This window comes from Monodelphis domestica, chromosome 3 (genome assembly GCF_027887165.1).
Source record: "Monodelphis domestica isolate mMonDom1 chromosome 3, mMonDom1.pri, whole genome shotgun sequence".
NCBI lineage: Eukaryota > Metazoa > Chordata > Mammalia > Didelphimorphia > Didelphidae > Monodelphis > Monodelphis domestica.
This window is the reverse complement of record NC_077229.1, coordinates 388,172,298-388,191,089: the sequence shown is the minus strand read 5'-3', so window position 1 is coordinate 388,191,089 and position 18,792 is coordinate 388,172,298. Positions and strand designations below refer to the sequence as shown.

Genomic DNA, 18,792 nt, shown 5'->3' with positions numbered 1-18,792 from the left:
AGAGCAATAGTGATTATGGGTGTAAACTTCTCCATACACAGTCAGAGGTGGTCACTGTGGTTGGTTCTGCTTAATTTTTGTTGTTGTTGTTGTTAAGAGGAAGGGGTCGGTGGTCCCTAGTTATTTGGTTTGGAAATGACTGATGTAAAAGGGAAATTTTATCAATTAAATTTATTAAGCTAAATAACTTATAGAAGATGATGGATGTTATTAATATATTTGCACATATCTAGATATGAGGTGCCACAAAAGATAATGATAGAGAGAACAATGTTTCATATATGCCCTGTGTATCTTTGCCCTCTGTGTATTTTTGTCAACAACATAATAAAATAATAAGAAATGGGCTGGATTATCAAGTAATTAATACTTATTAAGTCCCCACTGTGTTCCTGGCACTATGCTAAACTCTAGTGGTGCAAAAAAGAGGCTAAAGATAGTATCTGCCCTCAAGGAGTTTATAATCTTACTGGGGATTATAGAATATTAGAGGGCAAAGGCCAAATTAGAAATGTGATTCTTTGATTTTTTTTTCCCCTATGGCACAACTGGGTGGTTAATAACTCTTTTTAAGTGGATGTCATCAATGCTTTTTTTCATTATAATAAAGGTGACAATTTCTTATTTTAGGATACTTGAGAAATTAGAAAACAGAATCTTAACAATTGCATATCTTCATGGTTTCTTGAAGTGGCTTGATCAGATAATCTGGGGAGCTTGATATTTTAAATTATTTGGAAAGCAGGTGAAAATAGTAAAGAGGTTTTAAAAAAATCAATGCCATAGCACTGAAGAAACTAACATTATATTACAGTAATTTATTTATAGTCAAGCTTCCACAAACTGTGAAAATCTTAATAGAATTTGGACCACTAATCCAATTTGCTCTCTATGATACTGCTTGTATTATACTTCAATCCTTAGTATTGTAGTTCATTATGAAGTCATTTTGTTAAGCAACCTGGTGCATAAGCAATGTGACATGCATTGAGTACTTGTGAAAATGCTAAATACATATATATACATATATATATATAGAGAGAGAGAGAGAGATTTCCTATATATTGCCCCATTTTACCAGGAATTTCAACTACCTATAAAAAATGCAATTTATAACTGAAATTCAATGGACAAAAATGAGATTTGGTAGACTTACAGCAGCTGAATGGTTAGGACATATTAAAAGTGGAAAAGGATTCTCCAAAATTTCTTGTAATTTGTTACTCAAATAAAAAAGGGTTCATTCAGTGATTCTAAACCTTAGGCTGATGCTATGCACTTATCAGGGAAGGAGTCAGTTTGCTTTCTGCAATCTTTCTGAAATGGCTTAGAATGAAACGTCCAGTAAGTAGTCCCTTCTCAAATGCTAGACTACTCTTCGGAAAACAGGGCAGACCTTTTCAGGATGCAGCATGGAGAGGCAGCAGGGACTTCAATTACTGTAACAGATTTATTCTATCATCGAGTAATTAGTTGAAAGGGATTTTATTTAATGGAATTGTAGTGGACACTCTTCCCAGCATACTCACTCCCCAGTTCGATCCAAATGATTCTTTAATTAATTCTCATAAAAGTCTCTTTCAGTGTCCAGGTTCCCTCTCCTTGTCTGTTCAATTTTCTGTTCGGGATTATATTGCACCATAGGAGACATGGGGGGAGGGGTCAATAAATAGGTCGTTATAATTCTCTTAACATATGCCTTTCCCTTTTCTAACTAGGTTAAAGTAGCTATGAGCTTGGACTGGAGATCTTAGGTCTTCGAACTCTGAATCTTCATCTTTGTGTGGTTCCTTTGACAGTAAAGCTCTGCTCTCACCCCTTTGCTTCCTAGTACTCCCTTCCTCAGGTAGTGAGTGGGCTTTTGTATTCCGGGATTTGGAGGAATTCGAATCATCGAGTTTTTCTTTAGTATCTAGCCGTCCCCTCTTATGGAGATTTGGGTGGTTTGAGAGCTTCGATTAAGGATGTAAGTAATGAAGCGTTCTGGGGCATACATTTTCCTTCTCCTCCAGTCGGCGGCGGTATAGGTGGTGGTGGCGCTGGCAACTATGGGATGGGGTGGGATAAGAGGGTACGGTAGCGGCTGCTACTCTTGCTACCGCTGCTGGGAGGCAGCCTATATGTGAACTGCAACCCGGCGGACTCCTCCCCTCCCTGCTCCTCCCACCCCTCTCCAGACTCTATAGTGCCTCCGCCTCAACGCAGCATAGGGCACAGACAGAGCGGCTGCCTCTGCAATGTCAGCGGCCGCACCGGCGGCAGCAGCAGCAGCGAGAACCCCGACCAAAGCCCAGAAATCGTCACGCAGCTAGGTTCCCCCGAAGAACGCAGCTGTCCCTGGGGCTAGGATTAGCCAACCTGCTGCCCATCTCCTCCTTTCATCCAGGAGACAACGTGACCCCCCGGAGTCTGGCTGTCCCGAAGGACACCCCGCAGAAGGAAGCACGACTTTGCAGGGAGGAGGGGGAACAGCTCCGGAATCTCCCACCTCTCCCCCACCCAACCTCCTCCTCGGCAGCGCCTGCCCGCAGTCTTTCTCCTTTCCTCCGGCTCGCCCACTCTTGAGACAAGCTCTCCCTCGGAAGCCGGCGAAGAGCCCCGAGGATCGCACAACAAAGAAGAGTCAGGAATTAGGAAACAGGAAACCTGCCTGTAGACGCTGCAGAGACTAGAAGATAGCACGACCATCTCTGCCCCCACCCCCGCTAAGCAACACTTTCCCCTCCACCCTCTCTCACCCCTCGCCCCCATCTTCCTTCCCGTCTGGGCTGCCCAGCTATTGATCAACCTCTGAGTGCCCTGAGAGGGAAGGAGACTCCTCGCTTGCAGTACAGCCATCCTCTCTCTCCCCTCAGAGGGGGGAAAGAAATAGAAGGGAGGAGAGAAGAGAGATAATCATATGACCGTGGTAATAAATAACCCGAAGAGAGACTGTCCTGCTAGCTCAGATGCTGCAATGCTGCCAGCTCTGAATGTGGGGAGAGGCAGTCTCTGAGGGAGCCGCCACTGCCGGCCCCCATCTCTTGCGCAGCCCCAGGAACCACTGCTCCAGCTTTCTTCCCCTGGGCGTCCGAGCCCTGCAGCGCAAGCTGCTTTCCTTCCCGGCTGGCTAACAGCAGAGAGAAAAGACGCAAGTTGTCCTGTGGCAGCAGCAGCAGCAGCAGCCAAGGCAGCTAGACGTCCAGCTTCTAGCCGCCCGTCAGTCCTCTAGCCCCGCGTCCCCGCCCCTCCGCGCCGCGCTGCGCCGCGTGTACACCTCCCCTCGCCTACACAGCTCCACTGGGTTAGCGCGGACTCCGCTGTTGGTGCTGCTTGCTCCAGGTCCGCAGCCGGAAAAGAAGTCAAGTCAATCGCCCGGCTCTAGATAAGAGTGGGCGCTTTTCTCTCCGCTCTCCCGAGCCACAGAAGATTAAAATGGCCACTCTACTCCGGAAAATCGGGCTTATCCGGCTACACAACCGGGACACTGAGGACCCCAAACATCACCACAACCATCTCCACAGCAGCAGCCAGCACGGCCGCGGCGGCGGCGGCGGCTCCTCGCTGAGGGGCAAAGGCAACCAGAAGAACCACAGTAACAAGCAGCAGCAGAATGCTCCGGGAGGAGTGGGCGGCTGCAGCGGCGGCAGCAGCGGTGGCGGTAACGAAGGCAGCCCAGGGCATTCCAAGAACAAGAGAGCGCTGGAGCTGGCTAACAAGGACAAGCAGCTGCAGCAGCAGCAGCAGTCCAGCGCTGGGGGCCACAAGGAGAAGCAGGCAAGCGCCAGGGAGAACCAGTCCACTAAGGAATCCAAGCAGCAGCCCGGAGGTGGCGGGGGAGGTGGCCGCAGTGGCGGCGGGAAGGGCTCCTCTCAGGTGGCCCAGAATCCAGCGGCCGGCAGCCTGGCGCCGATGGGGCGGGGGCAGCCTGGCACCCAGGTGAGGAGCAGGCGGCTGATGAAGGAGCTGCAGGACATCTCCCGGCTGAGCGATCGCTTCATCTCTGTGGAGCTGGTGGACGAGAGCCTCTACGACTGGAACGTGAAGCTGCACCAGGTGGATAAGGACTCGGTGTTGTGGCAGGACATGAAGGAGACCAACACCGAGTTCATCCTCCTCAACCTCACCTTCCCTGACAACTTCCCCTTCTCACCGCCCTTCATGCGTGTGCTCAGTCCCCGGCTAGAGAACGGCTATGTGCTGGACGGGGGAGCCATCTGCATGGAGTTGCTCACCCCCCGGGGCTGGTCCAGCGCCTACACTGTCGAGGCTGTCATGAGGCAGTTCGCTGCCAGTCTGGTGAAGGGCCAGGTAAGGCGGGAGGACAGGGGAGGATGCTAGGGGAGGCGGAGGTTGGGGCACAGGTGGAGCCCCATCGGGCGGTCAGTGAGGGGAAGGAGTGGGCCTCTGCATGGGCAGAGGACGGGGGTGGTGGCGGAGGGCACTTGGGGACACTAGGTACAGACCGAAGGGGAGAGGGGGAAGGAGAGCCGGGGGAAAACCTTTTCTTTCACCTTCTATTGGTTCCCTGCTTCTCACCCGCCAGGTGCAGGAGATTGGGCATCCTGCTTTTTGGTACTTCATCCAGCTTCAATTAGGAGACGACCTCCTAGAACTTTCCTTCTCACCTTTCCCCTTCCCGTTTCTAAACTTGAGTTGCGTCAGCTTCCACCAGATTTCCCTTTTCTTTTAAAATCCTCTACCAGAGGAGGCTGTCCACTGGTTAACACACACACACACAACCCGAGTCCTTTTCGTCTCCCTAAGAGCATACATGTACTGTGTCCTCTTGTGCGTGGTCTACCTGTCTCATTTTCTGTGGCTAGCTTGCCTTCTGTTGATATCTCTATCTCTTGATTGTTTCCTTTTTTCCTCAACCTCTCTTTCTGTCTCCCTCCATCTATAAATCTCTATCTTTCTGTCTCTGTCTCTGCTTCTCTGTCTTTGTCTCTGTTTCTGATTGCTTCTCTTTGTCGCTCTGAAAAATCATTGTGAGTATTGAAACTGTAATTTAGCAGCCCCCAGGAAATCTGTTCCTTCTGTAAAACATTTCAGATGGAGCCATTTGCAGATTTGGGGATAAGATCCGTGGTAAGTACTGGTCAATCTATTTGTTTTCTCACTCATTCTCAGAGAAATCTGGTGCCTCCCAAAGGTGAACAATTTTACTAACCGGAAATATCATTAGGAAGTTAGTGATGAAAGTCTTCCTGATGTGGGAAAACCCATAAAAGCTGTTGAATTAATTGAAATAAGAAACTAGCTTCCTTTTTCCCTGATTTTTCAATACTCTTTTCTTTCTCACTTTTGGATCTTCGCTTTTCAATGAATAACCCTGAGAACAGATTTCCATGGGCCTCTCTCATTCCTCTTCATTCCTGTATATTTTGTTCCCTCTATATCCTAAGAAGGCTAAAACCTTTTGTGCTGATGGAAGGTTTTAGCTAAATAATCTAAAACTGGGACATGCTATTTGAATGGCTTCCTTTTACCTGTGAAATCTTGATAGGTAATTTACCTAAAAGAAAATCTAGGGCAATGATTATATGACAATTTGATGAATGTATCTTTTGAGAGGTGTTCTACAACCCTCTTAACCTTCACCTTCATATTCACTGCTAAGTAAGTGTGAAATCATTTTCCTTTCATTGAGTATAGAGTTATGTACTGATGTGTATTCACTGAACATTTGACTGGATATATATTATTTAACAACATTTTCATTTATTTTTCATTCATATAGAAGGGATGTTTTTTAGGCCCTCGTTTAGTGATATTACAGATCCCCCCCCCCCCAATCCTTACCATACTATTTGACTGCTTCAGTTGGTTCTCTATCTTAAAAAAGGATCAGGTTCCAGAAAGCATCTGGGATTCTAAACAAATAGCATCCTAAAGTCTTAAAAAACAAAAAAGACTCATTGATTCATAGTAGATCTGTCATTTTTAATGAAGCTACCAATTCTAGGTGCTCCATTCCATCTCTTGTGGGATTTGTTTTTGTCATATTCCTTGAATAAAAACTAAGACAGGACTGGATTAGTTGCAAGAATGTGTTTAACTGATAGAAGAAATAATACCAGTGGCAGATCATTAATTCTAGAGTTAAATGGTATATGGGAATGTAGAGGTATGTGGTTCAGTAGAAAGGATTTGGAGAGGAAATTATTAACCAAAGGAGTCAATTTTTTAAGACTTGGAATTTATGTGGAAGAGTATACAGAAATACCTGCGCTACTGGTATACTAATCTTTATATCAGAACTCTAGAAAAATCTGGTACTTTTCATTAGTCATGGTAAAGATTTCTAAGGGGTGGGGCATAGGAATGGCTACATTTTCTTAGAAAATAAATGTATTTTTCCTCACTAAGAGATTTTTCTTATTGTTCAAAACAAGAGTTTCAAATATACCTCTTTAATGCTAGTAATAGTTCTATTCATACTGATAATAATATTCTTATAACTAGGTACATATCTGTAAAGGTGACAGTGAGTAGCAGTGAATGAATAAAGTAAAAAAAAAACTTACAAATAGTTGGTACTTAGCATGATGTCAATGGTGGAAATAATTAAAAGGTATTTTCTTTAGTTAATAAAATGGTCAATGAGGGATTACAGTCTACTTAATTGGACCTAATGCCTTGTATCCAGGCACATTTTGGATTAGAATCTTTCTATTACTTAAGCTCAATTATTGTGTAATATAGGTGAATACAGATCTAAGCCTACAATATAGTTTTTAATTCTAATTTTACTTTTTTCATATCTTATTGGTCTCTAGTTCCCTGCGACTATTATACATTGAGTGGGGAACAAATTGTTCAAGTTATACATAAAACATTAAAAATTTAAATATGTGGCTAAAAATCTTGGAAGAAATAAATGACAATTACTCATCTAGGGTTCTATGCCTTAATTCGATAATGTGACAGATTACATAAGGATCATTGAGGCATCGCATCCTACTTTTGTTATACTGCTTCTGAGTTCATTTACTCTAGGTGGCTCTAATTACTAAATTCCATAGAGAGTTAAAAGTATACAGGCAGAATAATCCAGAGGCCTTCAAGAAAATGCATAGAAAAGTACATAATATTATTAATACAATGGTTTTCTTTACTTTTATGAAAATTAAATAACACTATCAGTTTTTATAACCAGAAAGCATTAATTTTCTGGTTCTTAAGAGCTTGAGAATTGTGCTTCTATGTCTGGTCCTCCACAGAAATTCTTGAAGGGTGCTTTGTGTTTATTTTTCTGTTTAAGTATTTAATAATAATGCCCTGAACATTGTTCTAAAAATATCAATTGTTATTAGATTTGCTTTAAGTGGAGTAACTAAGTGGCTCAGTGGATTGAGAACCAGGCCTAGAGACAGGAGGTCCTAGGTTCAAATCTGGCCTCAGATACTTACTACCTGTGTCACCCTGGGCAAATCACTTAAACTCCATTGCCTAGCACTTAACCATTCTTCTTCCTTGGAACCAAAATACAGTATTGATTCCCAAATGGAAGGTAAAGGTTTAAAAAAAAGAAAAGAAAAACAATTTAATTTGGTTCAAAATTTTGGATTTTAAATTAGAAAATTTAAATTTTTCACATGACAAGGCTTCTGTTGCTTATTACTTGTAAAGGTTTTCATTTACTTGATTTTAAAAATGTGACCTGTAAATGTAGTGCAATTTATTAATTATTTAGTAGTAATATAGTGCATGCTCTCTGCAGTAATTTAAGTTGTTTTAGAATGTCAATGTCCATACCTTGCTTTTTTTGCCTCTTATTTTCTCCTGTAAACTCTTTTTTTAGGCAGCATCTTTAGCATTTTGGAATCATAAGAGTAATAATTAATGGATAGGGACAAAAATTGGGACTCGCCCTATGACTACGTTAATATAGGGAAGGCTCAGATGAGGGAACTCCCTCTACTAATGAAGGTTGACACTTTTACTTCAATTTGTGATCTTAGAAAGCCCAGAGCACTAAAAGGTTAAGTGACTTGCCCAGGGTCACACACCAGCATATTTCAGAGGTGAGACCTGAAATAAAGTCAAGAGTTCATTAATTAAGTGCCTACTATATATATTTTTTTTCTGTGGGGGGGAGCATTTTAGCTAAGAGTATAGACTTCCATAAATGGAATTTCCTCACCATCATATGAGGGACAAAAAGGGCAAGTTTTGTTTTTCCTACCTTACAAATGAGGAAGATGAGGCTTAGTTATAGGTAGGTTGTGAGTGACTTTTAGGGTCACATGATTAATAAATTACAGTTTTAATTCCAACTCACAACTTTTCAAAGACTTACTCTTTCCATTATCTCATACTGCCCCCTCAAAATCAATACATATTATGGAACCCAGAACAACATGTTATACATTGTGGATACTCAATAGTAAAAGAATATTGATTATTCTATGATCACAGAATTAAATTTTAAACAACTTTTTGGTATGTGATTTTAAAACATACAAATTGGCACTTTATTTTAAGAGTTTGTGCCTATATCTTACATTGTATGCTCTTTACAACCCAAACAGATTTGATTGGCATGAAATTGAGTCTTTAAAATGATAAAAGTAAGTTAATTCCAAAAATATACCTATTTGGACTGACATACTTAATCCAAATTGTCCTATGATAAATTCCCACTGTTTGAAAGCATTTGTGTGGTCAAATCAACTCAGTGAACTCATTCAGATCATTAAACAGTTTGATGATCAGGCATTCCAACAGTCAAGGGGCTGGCCCTGGGACTGAATTCTGGTCATGGTTATGCCCTAGCCAGTCCCAGGACCATGTACCAATGGAGATAAACCTTTATTAGAACTTGGTGTTCCAATGAAATGTCTAACAAATGACATAGAAGATCAACAATAATTGTGGCTGATCTGTGATGGCTTTATCATGAAATGAAGTGTAGCATCAGATTACTGACAGAGAAAAGCCAGACTGATTTTTTTGGATTGTTTCAATGCCCCCCTCTATCAATCATGGCTCTTTTTATCAGTTTTGTGCACACAGAACAAACATCCTCTCAAACATTAGCAAAGAATCTGAAGAAGAAAAGGTACTTTAAAACTGCAGATTTTACTCATTGTCGTAAAAATGTGTCAGTGATTGCAAGTCAGTTATTATTTGACTATTAATTGTGTTTTTGAATAAAGGAAACTGGAAATGCTGCCAGAGATTTTCACAGGGTCTGGCGTCCATTGTTCAGTTTTATTTAAATGATATGCATGACTAAAATCAATAAGTATGTTAAAGCAATTCTTATCATGTGCACTTTGTCTTTGAAGAAAAAGCCAGTAAGAAATATCATTTCTTCAATATTTTTCTAGAGTATTGACTATTGTCCTTAAAGAAGACATCAAACAATTTTATTCGGTTTCACAAATTATATGAACTAATCAGAAAGCAGAATGAGTAGACATTAGTATTTCTACAAATCAAAGGATGCTAACCAGTTGCAATTGATGCTTGAATTTTTAAAGATCCAAGTTTTGCTTTTATTAATCAGAATTTCATCTATAGAAATGATATTACTTACAATGTGAAATTAACACAAAGACATTTTATATTAGCACAATGTCATCCTGATAAGTCATTTTGTTAGGAGACAATCTTACAAAGAATTATAAACATGTTGAGGGTAAAAGTGAAGACATTGATTTAAAAAAAAAATTTTTTTTCAGATCAGACCTGATGTTGATTTTTAGTACTGCTTTTTATAAGTCACTGTCATTTTGTTCTCCACCTCAGTATAGGGGACAAAGTTAATTACCAGCTAACTGATGACTGGGCAGGTTGTGGTATCTATAAGCTTGCTTGTTTGGGGGAGAAAAATAGCTACTTGTTCTTATGTCAAGTAGGGCAGCATAAAAATGTAGATAGGACTTTGCATCCTAAAAATAGTTACCGACTATTGTTCTGACATAGCTGAGTCTCTAGGGGTTGCTTTCTCTAACAAATAGTTAATAATAGTAGTAACTTACTTTAAAATTTATATTTAATTTACTTTAGAGGAGCCACAAGGTATGAATGAAAAATTTAGATTTGTACTTTTGTCATTTAAATTTATGCATTTATATTTGAAATATCAAAGAAATAATTTTTCTGCTAGCATCTTTTTTTTTTAATTTTAAAAAAGAAAATACTAATGTGAGTGGTAAATTGACAGTGCATCACCCAAGTTATGGTCAAACTTAACATACTTCTCAGGCTTTCTTGACCCTTTTTTGACTTCTCTTTTCTGAGCCTCAGAAATAGCTGGTGTTATCTAGTGAGAAAGCTTTCTTATTACTGCAGAACATATGGGATAGGGAAAGAATTGAAAGACATTGCTAGGGGCAGCCAGGTGACACAGTGGATAGAGCACCAAAACCTGGAGCTTCTGGGTTCAGATCTGGCCTCAGATATTTCCTAGCTGTGTGACCCTGGGCCAGTCACGTAATCTATTTGCCTATCCCTCACCCTTCTGCCATTGAGTTGTTAAGATAGAAAGTAAGGGTTAAAAAAAAAAAAGATAATTGCTTCCATGCTGCAGAGACATCTCTTGGCTGGGTTGCCATATTTGAATGATGACAGCTATTAATAGTAAAATTTGGGATGACCTTAAAAATCATTCTTGAGCTCTAGTCACAGCTCTAATACTTTTCTGCTGGTTAATATTTGTTGGTACAATGAGTAATGTCCAGGGTTAGAGAGGGGAAGGGAATGTATCTGTGTTTTTCTTTGCCCTCTACCAACTCCTTATGCATGTACCACTTGGAGTCTAGAGAAGGAGAAAGGAAACAAATGAAGAGAAAATATGGAAGGAAGAAAAAATTGGATCTGTCAAAGAATTTTTTTTTCAAGAGAGAACAAATGTTCAGTTTAAATTTTATTTATAAAAATTTTCCAAACAGTAGAAAAATTTTAGTAGATTAGCTAAGGTATACTGTCTTAATCTGATAGAGACAGTGCCAGATGTAAAATTTTTGAAAGTCAACAGAAATAGGTATAATTCTAAGCAACTGTAGTCTTTGATATTCAAAGAATTTTTGAAAAATAATTCCTATTTAATCTTTCTCACACTTCCACCTTGAATGCCCAGCTCTTCCTAAAATCTCTAACATTCCCCATTTGTACTTTGATCTCACCCAACAACCTGTAAGCACTGTTGTGGAAAAAACAAAACAAAACAAGACAAAGTCAAGTCCTTGATCATTGGGTCTCCTTGTGCCATGAAAGAATGTGAGCTTTGGGAGAAGGCAATAATGAAGGTTCATTAAAAACTTTCATTAGACACATGGAAAAGAACATTGATGTAGAGAGCACCTAAATATGGTCAATCTTTAAATAGTTTATGTTTAGTTTTGGTTTTTACCTTTGACTTTTTTCACTAATTATTTTAGTGAAGCCCCCTTTCCAACACTGACCATAATACTATTTATCTATCCACTAGGAAACCTAAAGAAGAGAAAATGGGAATATTGAGTGATGGGGTTCAGGAATACAAGATGGAGGAGACAGTATATAAAATTTGTGTCAGAAGAAAGATAAAGAAAGAAGGCAGGAGTTAGAATAAACTGTAGGCTGTAAGGGAGATAGTCAAAGCAGGCAAGCATCGCTATTAGGGATATTCATTGATGAAGCAGCCCATAGTGCAATGAGGCAGCCTTGGGTAGAGTTGGGAATCCATGGGGCCGGTTCATGTACAGGCAGGTTCTGCCAACAGAAATAACATTTAAACTTGCTTTTTTCCAATTATGTGGACAAGCTATTGACGTAAAATATCACTTGAGCTCTGAAGGAATTATGGGAATTGATTTAATTGACTGACTCCATCATGTGACTCAGTTCTGGATCTAATTCAGTTCTCTTTCTACTCAGGTATGAGTCTAATCTAATTTTTATCTTGTGGGAAAACTTTGCATTGTTTGAACCTAGATTTACGTGGCCAGGAAGCTGGACTCGCCTCTACCTGTTGTTTAGAAACCCTTAAGTAAGGACCTGGGTTATGTTGATCAAAACTCAATTGAATCCCAAGATTGATGCAAGGAGTTCTGACAATTACACATCTCCTGCAACCCATGTCCTATCTGAAAACCGGCTGTGAACTGGCCAATCCGTTACTGTTTCCAGGTTCCTTTGATTAAATACAGATACTTTGTAGGAGCTTAGGGCATGCTTTTTCTGATTTTAGAGACCTGGATCTTCTCACTTGCTACCCAAGATGATTTCTTAAGTTTCTTGCTTGAGGGTGTTTTTATTTAAAAAAAATTTTTTTTTATCACTATAACATACTGTTTTAGATTATATTTAAATGTATAGGAGTACCCATATCCATGAGATTAAAGATCCATCAAATAAAGAAAATGACTTGAAAAATGAATGAAGTTCAGGGCTCCATATTCAGGATTTATGATCTATTTTTACTTTCAATCTGGTAAAGATTAAGTCTATCGTATGTCAGAATGAAGAGTTACATAGGTTACTAAATATATATAGTAGAAAACTTTTTTAAATGTTCCTCCAAGGAAGGTTAAATATGAAATATTTCATGTTGCATATAATTTAAAAGTAATCATTGTACATAATTATAACCATTTGGGCATTTTCTTTTTAAAAATATTTTATTTTACCAATTGTGTATAATCAGGCATTATTTTCTGAATTTCTTTTTTTTGTTTGTTTAAACCCTTACCTTCCAAGGCAGAAGAGCAGTAAGGGTTAGGCAATAGGGGTTAAGTGACTTGCCCAGGGTCACACAGCTGGGAAGTGTCTGAGGCCAGATTTGAACCTAGGACCTCCCATCTCTAGGCCTGACTCTCAATCCACTGAGCCACCCAGCTGCCCCCTATTTTCTGAATTTCTTATCAAATGTACATAAAGCAGAAAATTTTTTTAAACCTTTACCTTCTGTCTTAGAGCCAATACTGTGTATTGACTCCAAGGCAGAAGAGTGATAAAGGCTAGGCGATGGGGGTCAAGTGACTTGCCCAGGGTCACACAGCTGGGAAGTATCTGAGGTCAGATTTAAACCCAGGACCTCCTGTTTCTAGGCCTGACCTTCAATCCACTGAGCCACCCAGCTGCCCTCAGTATCCCTTCTTATAATGTAGGTATGTTATATAGTAAAGGCTTATAATATTGGTAACTAGGGAGTGCAATGGATAAAGAAGTGTAGCACTTGGAGTCAGGAAGACCTGAGTTTGAATCCTGCCTCAGACATTCCCTAGCTGTGTGACCCTGGACAGATCACTTTTCCTCTCTTTGCTTCAGGTCCTCATATTTCCTCATATATAAAATGGGAGTAATCATAATACCTACCTCATAGAGGTTGTGAATATAAAATGAGTTAAAAGATAAATGCAAACCTTAACGCATTCCAAAAATGTTAGCGGATATTATCAAGCCACACTAAGTGGTGCAATGTTTAGAGTGATGAATCTATAGTCAAGAAGGCACAAGTTCAAATCCACCCTCAGATATATAGCGTGTGATCCTAGGCAAGTCACTTCACCCCTGCCTCAGTTTCCTCAATTGTAAAGTGAGGCTAATAACACCAACTGCAGGGTTGTGATGATCAAAAGAGATCATAATTGTAAAGTGCTTTGCCAACCTTTTAAAGTGCTATTGAATGTCAGCTGTTATTATAATACTACATTTATGTGATTCTTCTGAGTTCACATTTATAGACTCACAGATTTAGAAATGAAGGGAACCTTTGAGATCATCTAAACCTCCTTTTGCAGATGAGGAAACCAAGCTGCAGGGAATTAAAGTGTATACGCTGTGTACTTTTAAATGCCAGGAACAGACTTTGAACCTATATCCTCTTGACTCCAAATCTTGACCCAGATTCAGGCTGAGGAACGCTGTGGGTCATACAGGGTAGACATCATGACCTCCATTTTTAAAATGAGAAAATTGTATCAGAGAGGTTAAGAGGTATGCCCAGAGTCACACAGTATATAAGTTGTAGGTCTTCCCATGAAGAAGACCCTGTCTGAAGCGGGTACAAGAGGAAATGGGTCCTGTGCTCAGAGAAGGGTATGAAGTAGCATCCAATCCCAGCAAGATCAAAGCCTCCCTCTTAGAGGGAAGGAGAAGTCAGAGGGCTGGGAGAAAAGGCCAGGAACACTACGCCAAGACCAGAAATGGAACTGAGTCATCATCAAGGCCAAGAAACAATTCAGGGGATCTGTGGCTATCTAACACCCGGAGAACTAAGATGACAGCTAAAGGGTTCTTCTGAAAATGTTCAGCACACAGCTGTCTGTGTGTCCTTTGATGACAGTTGTGCACATTCTGCCTGCTTCCCCGACTCTTCTTTGAATGAGAAATGCTGTCCATTCTTGGACCCTGCCTAGCTGGGGCTCACAATCAGGTGTTAACACTTCTGGTCAGCTGCTTTTTGCACTAGAATATTTAAGGTTTGCATTTATCTGCTTCCTCTAAAACAGGTTACACGAGAAACAGTAAATTGGAGATCTCATAAATTACAGTTACCTTTGGTTGGTAAGCCTCCTTCTTGAAATTGCATTTTCTTTTTACAGTCAATCTTCTTATTTATGGTATTCTTGAATGGATAATCTGAATAATCAGACAGCTGTTGCCATAATGGAAAAAGCAGTGTATTTTTGACCCCAAGGATCTGAGGTCAAATCTTGGGTCTGCTACTTATATGTATATAAGAATATACATATACTATAAACTTATTATATATTACTTGTATATATATACTTACATATAACCAAGAATATATTTTATAATATATGTATTATTTATATGAATCTTATTTAATTATATAAACTTAATAATAAAATATATTTATATAGATAATAAATATATATTCATCAATAATATAATTTATAATTTTATAAAATATGTAACATAATGTAATACATACATACATATATAACATATGCACTTATAATTATACATAATCCATATCACAAGATAATATATACACTTAGAATTACATATAACATATATGATTACACACACACACACACACACACACACACACACACACACACTTTTAGATCTTAGTTCCCTTATCTATAAAACCAGGGACTAAACTAGAGGATACTAGAACATATTTCAAAATATCTTTCATGTTGGGGGCAGCTGGGTGGCTCAGTGTATTGAAAGCCAGGCCTAGAGACAGGAGATCCTAGTCTCAAATCTGACCTCAGACACTTCCCAGCTGTGTGACCCTGGGCAAGTCACTTAACCCCCATTGCCTAGCCCTTACTACTCTTCTGCCTTGGAACCAATACACAGTATTGATTCCAAGATAGAATGTAACGGTTTAAAAATACATATATATATATATTTCATGTTAAGATCCTGTAATATTTAGCAGCTTTAAACTTTTGTTTTAGGAAACTGCCACATACATTGGAATTGATCACTAGAATTTTCCTTTATGCTAAAATAGTAACTAAATATTTTAATGAATGTTGCTGAAATAACAAATGTTAGCAATACCCATTAAAAATTGAGGAATATCATATGCATTTGGAAATTGATTAGCTACCATTTTGTAATGAAGTTTAGGGCAGACATCCTTAGCAAACTTGAAATAATTTTAATGTACCACATTTTGTGAAAATCAGTATACTTCTTTAAAGGGTATAAAATAGATTTAAAATGTTTCACAGTCTGGTAAAAACTGTTATAACACTTGTCAATCATTTTAGAACAGAAGTTTTAAAGTTTTTGTCTGGCACCTCACTGGTAGTCTGGTGGAGCTTATAGGATCTCCACTCTATAATTATGTTTTAAAATAAATAATGTAATATTATATACATATAATTATGTAATGTTAATTATGCTTTTAAATGCATAAAACAAAATACTTATGATTTGAAAGGAAAACAATTATTTTGATAAACAGTAATCAAAATATTGAAAAGAAAAAATAGTTTACAGATCCCTAGTTTAACAATCTCTGAATGGAATAACAGAACCTTTGTAGAAGACCCTTCTTGCCTTTAAAGATAATTCTTCAAGGTAAACGTATTAGAAATGACCATTCTATTTTGCTGAGGCTCTTGGAATTTTCTATTAAACACATCTGTTACAAGAAGAGCTTTCTAACGATTGGAGCCAAATAGCCTTAGGATAGACTGTTTTGCAAAGTAGTGAGTCCCCATTACTGAAAGAATTTAAGCAGGTGGTGGGAAGACCATGAGGGAAGGATGTTACAAAGTAATTCTTGCACTGAACAAGAGTTTGGGCTAGTAAATCTCCAAAACATCTTCCCCGTAGAGGCTTCTATCATTCTTAAGATTCTGATCCTTTCTCTGGTAAAAGTGAGGTCCCAAAGAACTCTACATAGTTAATTTTTGTAGTTAATTTCTCCAGTATGTTTCAGTTTGGCTATGTAGTGCTTGATGGTATCATCATTGTTCAGGCACATTAAAATATCACAATTTATAATCATGACTATGAAACTCGTGAGTGTTTTTCATTGTCAGCCTTTTATATCCCCAAGGTAGGAAAATTCCTTTTACCTTCAACTGGAATAAAAAAAGACTGTCAAAATTAGTTTATGAGCCAGGTAAATGTTGCCATAAATACTGCTATAAAGTGTGTGACATTTAAAGAATCCAGGAGACACACCAAGCAGATAGAAGCAATATTCTGCTTTTCTTTTGTTCATTTTCTACCTCCTTTAACTCCTTTAATTTTTATTATTTTTATATATATATAATGCTGTGATTTTCCTTTATACTATATAACATGTAATATATATCATGTAATTATATATAATGTATAATATATTTATTATATTTTGTTAAAGGACACATTCAAGTCCATATTTTTACTTGAGCAAAAATGCTCTATTTCTGAACTACACAATTCTGCTACTTACTACATATTGAGTAGTTGACAACCTCTCCAGGACTCACCTTCCTGCTTTCATAAAATGGGGTTAATTTTATAAAGTTCCTACTATTTGCCAGGCCTTTTATAAATATTTTTTCATTCTCACAACAGCCCTTTTGAGGAAGCTGCTATTATTATCACCATTTTATAGCACTGAGGAAGGCAAAGGGTAAGTGATTTTCTGCTGTCACACAAGTTGATTTGAACTCAGATCTTCCTAACCCTAGGCCCAGAATTCTCTCTGTACCACCTAGTTGTCTCCTTGAGAAAGAAGATTTCAATCAAGGATTCTTAACCTGGGACCTGTGAACTTAAAAGAAAAAGATAATTGAAATTCAACATAGTTGGTTTTCTTTGTAACCTTTTTTATTTTATATATTTTATTTTTTATATTTTTAATTTTATATATTTAAAAACATTATTTTGAGGCAGGGTCCATAGTTTTCTATAGATTACCAAAAGAGTCCATAACACCAAAAAGCTAGATGATCTTTAAGGTCTTTTCAACTCCTAATTCTGTAGATCAAGAATTTAACTTAATTTCCAATAAATCATAATTATTATGGTATAAAAGTTTTTTTTTTAATTTTCTTTCCTTTTTGTTTTAATCCCCTTCTTCTACCTTAGTATCAATTCCAAGACAAAGAGTGGTAAAGACTAGGCAATCAAGGTTAGCTGATTTGTCCAGGGTCATACAGCTAGGAAGTGTCTGAGAGTAGATTTGAACCCAGGTCCTCCCTACTTGAAGCCTAGTACTCTACCCACTGTTATTCTAGCTGCCCCAGTTATATTTTCAAGGCTGCATTGAACTTTGGAGTAAGACTGGCAGGTGAGGCTGGTATGTTGGAGGAACTGGTAGGGAATTCCTGCAAGTGATGCATATTAGCAAATTCTTTGTAATTTGAAGTTGTAGAGATGGGGGGGGGGGTCACTCAGTAATCTTGTATTAAAAGGCAGGACTTGAACCATGGTCTTTTGACACTAGCACAGTTCATGAGCCCTCCCCCCCCCCTTTTTTTAAACCCTTACCTTCTGTCTTGGAATCAATACTGTGCATTGGTTCCAAGGCAAAAAAGTGGTAAGGACTAGGCAATGGGGGTTAAGTGACTTGTCCAGGGTCACACAGTTAGGAAGTGTCTGAATCTAGATTTTAACCCAGAACCTCCCATTTCTGGGCCTGACTCTCAATCCACTGAGCCACCCAGCTGCCCCCCACATAGGAAATTCTTAATAAATCTAATTGATATATTTACTTCATGATAAGGTATCATATGATTTGTCTCTCATCAAACATTACCTTTGAATAATAACTTCTTTCTTTCCAATTTTACCTTTCCCTTTATTAGAGTAAACCATGTTTCAGCTGCTGAACCCAAGAATATTCTCCACCCCATCCCATGTGAAGATCCTGAAGGTGGGGTTAGTTGGGCTTCACTATTGATGATTAAATAGGTTTGTTTTATACTGGACCAGACCAGTACTGAAAGGAAAATCACAGCATACAGACAGTGGACAGTCATCTTCCTTCTCATGTAAATTTTATTTATTCTAAGTTATTCTAATACATTGAAAGGAAAAAAATTGGGTCTTGGAATCCTTAATCATCAAGTTGCCCCAGCTCCATTCATTCTTTTAGGAAGAAGAATCTATTATTTTGAATCAGATTATTAGATGATCTTTATTTAAGAAAATCTTTAAAATTAAAGATTAAGGAACATACTTTGACTTTAGTTGCAACCAATTAAATTAACATAAATAGATAGCACAAGCACATTTTTAGTGAATGAAAGGATTTCCTTTTTTCATCTAGCCTTGATTCCTTAATAATTCCCTTTAATGTTTTTTCTAAATGTAAGAATTTTTTTCTACCAGAGCTTTTGGCTGGATACATGTAGATTTGTCACTCCCTCAATTTATATAAAATTTAAAAGA

At 38.5% G+C, this 18,792-nt stretch overlaps 1 protein-coding gene across 1 annotated transcript in view; it reads left to right on the top strand.

The window, feature by feature from the left end:
* Positions 1 to 2,113: 2,113 nt before the first annotated feature.
* UBE2QL1 (ubiquitin conjugating enzyme E2 Q family like 1) overlaps positions 2,114 to 18,792 on the top strand; it is a 62,301-nt gene continuing 45,622 nt past the window's right edge. The window contains exon 1 of the mRNA XM_007486798.3: positions 2,114 to 4,290. Coding sequence (XP_007486860.2) covers positions 3,415 to 4,290 — 876 coding nt within the window. The 5' untranslated portion in view covers positions 2,114 to 3,414. The remainder of the gene's footprint in view (positions 4,291 to 18,792) is intronic.